This window comes from Penaeus japonicus, unplaced genomic scaffold (genome assembly GCF_977035675.1).
Source record: "Penaeus japonicus unplaced genomic scaffold, GWHDUDI00000001_assembly GWHDUDI00000020, whole genome shotgun sequence".
NCBI classification, from domain to species: Eukaryota; Metazoa; Arthropoda; class Malacostraca; order Decapoda; family Penaeidae; genus Penaeus; species Penaeus japonicus.
Genome location: NW_028234422.1, coordinates 42,360,742 through 42,363,241, shown reverse-complemented (window position 1 = coordinate 42,363,241; position 2,500 = coordinate 42,360,742). Strand labels below are relative to the sequence as shown.

At 40.4% G+C, this 2,500-nt stretch overlaps 1 protein-coding gene across 1 annotated transcript in view; it reads left to right on the top strand.

Annotated features, from left to right (window-relative positions):
- LOC122251301 (uncharacterized) overlaps positions 1-2,500 on the top strand; it is a 5,448-nt gene that overhangs the window by 1,678 nt on the left and 1,270 nt on the right. Inside the window, exon 2 of the mRNA XM_086547898.1 lies at positions 677-2,500. This exon is cut by the window's right edge and continues 811 nt beyond it. Coding sequence (XP_086404024.1) covers positions 677-2,500 — 1,824 coding nt within the window. The remainder of the gene's footprint in view (positions 1-676) is intronic.

The following is a 2,500-nucleotide window of genomic DNA, read 5'->3' as shown; positions in this document are numbered from 1 at the left end:
TGGACATATATATATACAATATATATAGTATACTTATATATTAATATATATTATATTTTATATATATATATATTTTTATATATAAATTGTATGTGTTATATACATATATATATATATTTTTATATAGTATATATATATATATATATTATTATATATAGTAAATATATATTATTATATATAGAATATTGTATGTGTGTGTGTGTTTGAATGTTTGAATGTATTGTGTGTGTATGTGTGCATACCATGTTTATGTATATATATATATATATATATATATATATACTTATATATATATATGTGTTTGTGTGTGTGTGTGTGTGTGTAAACACACACACATATTATATATATATATAGTTCAGTTTAGAGAAGAGTTTAATCGCGTGAAGACGTAGCTTCGCTCGGGCTATATGCACGAGGCGGCCTGGCATATATATATATATATATATATATATATATATATATATATATATATATATATATATATATATATATATATATATATATATATATATATAATACCGATGACATTATCTTTTCATCAGCTTGAACTTGTTACTGATATATTTTTATTTGTTTATGATGTCATGACCACGAATAAATTTCTTTAATGAAACGTTTTTATAGATATCATCATCTTTTCGTTCAAACATTATTTATCTTAATTTATCGTTCACAGGTCTGCTTGTGGCCACTGTCACTGGGGAGACATTCCTGGTCAAACCAGCTCAGTTAGTTCTCCAGAACAGCGAACAACGACCCGTGTTACAGTTTCGGCCGGGGGAGATCCAGGTCAATGTTGAATCAGGCACAAGTGGCTTACAGTTTGGACAAGGAGCCTTTGATTTAGGTTCAGTAGGTTCTCAGCAAGATTCGAGTGGCCTTCTCTTTGGAAGTGGCGGCTCACAGCTTGGTTCAGGCGGTTCTTCACCACAGTCCACCGGATCTTCATCACAATCATTTGTGTCCTCAGCGCAGTCCTTCAGTAGCTTCCAGCAGGGTTCAGGTGGTACTCAGGGATTCGGTGGTTCTGGGCAAGGTGGAAGTAGTTCAGGTGGATCCCTCAATCAACAGGCTCAAAATAATTTACAATTTAGTTCTGGTATATCGTCCCAAGGGGAAGGAACCTTCCAACAAGGTACAGATGGTTCACTACAAGGGACAGATGGTTCATTTCAAGGATTCAGCAGTACCCAACAGAGTGGTAGCAGGCAAGTGCAAGGCTCAAGTGGTTCACTAGACCTAAGTGGCTCTCCACAAATATCCAGCAGCTTCCAGCAAAGTGGCTTTGTCCAAGGGTCTTTAGAGCAAGGGTCGGGACAAACACAACAGAGTCAGAGAGGGTCGTCACAGCTCAGTGGTTCGGAGGCAAGTGTTTCATCGCAAGGTTTCGGCAGTTCAAGTGATGCATCGCAGGAACAGGGCTCACGTGGGGCATCAACAGGGTTGAGTGGTTCATCACAAGAATTCGGTGATCTGACACAGGGGTCTGGCGGCTCATCCCAAAGGTTCAGTGGTTCAGGCAAGACCTCTGAAAGTTCGATTCAAGGCTCAAGCGGTTCACTACAAGTTCAAAGTGGTTCATCACAAAGATTCAGTGATTCTACTCAAGGCTCAAGAAGCTCATCTCAGCTAAGTGGTTCTACTCAAGGCTCAAGTAGTTCAGCACAGTTAAGTAGTTCTATCCAAGGCTCAAGTGGTTCATCACAAAAATTCAGTGGTTCTGCTCAAGGTTCACTACAAACATCAGGAGCTTCATCCCAAAGGTTTGGTGGTTCAACAAAGGGCTTCAGTGGCTCAGATCAAAGATCAAGTGGTTCAACACAAGGTTCGACAGGTTCATCACAAGGATCACAAAGATTAGATGGTTCAACCAAGGGCTTCAGTGGGTCAGCACAAGGGTCAACTGGATCAGCACAAGGATTAAGCGGTTCAGCACAAAGATTCAGCGGTTCTACCCAAGGTTCTAGTGGCTCATCACAAGGATTCGGTGGTTCATCACAAAGATTCAGTGGTTCTACCCAAGGTTCTAGTGGCTCATCACAAGGATTCGGTGGTTCATCACAAAGATTCAGTGGTTCTACCCAAGGTTCTAGTGGCTCATCACAAGGATTCGGTAGTTCAGCCCAAAGATTTAGTGGTTCTACACAAGGCTCTAGTGGTTCAGCACAAATATCAAGTGGTGCATCACAAGGTTTGACTGGTTCATCACAAGGATTAAGCGGTTCAACACAAGGATCACAAAGAATTGATGGTTCAACCAAGGGATTCAGCGGTTCAGCACAAGGTTCAACTGGATCAGCACAAGGATTAAGTGGTTCAGCACAAAGATTCAGTGGTTCTGCCCAGGGCTCTAGTGGTTCGGCACAAAGATTCAGTGGTTCTACCCAGGGCTCTAGTGGTTCATCACAAGGGTTTGGGGGATCAGCACAAAGATTTAGTGGTTCTACACAAGGTTCTAGTGGTTCATCACAAGGGTTCGGTGGTTCAGCACAAAGATTCA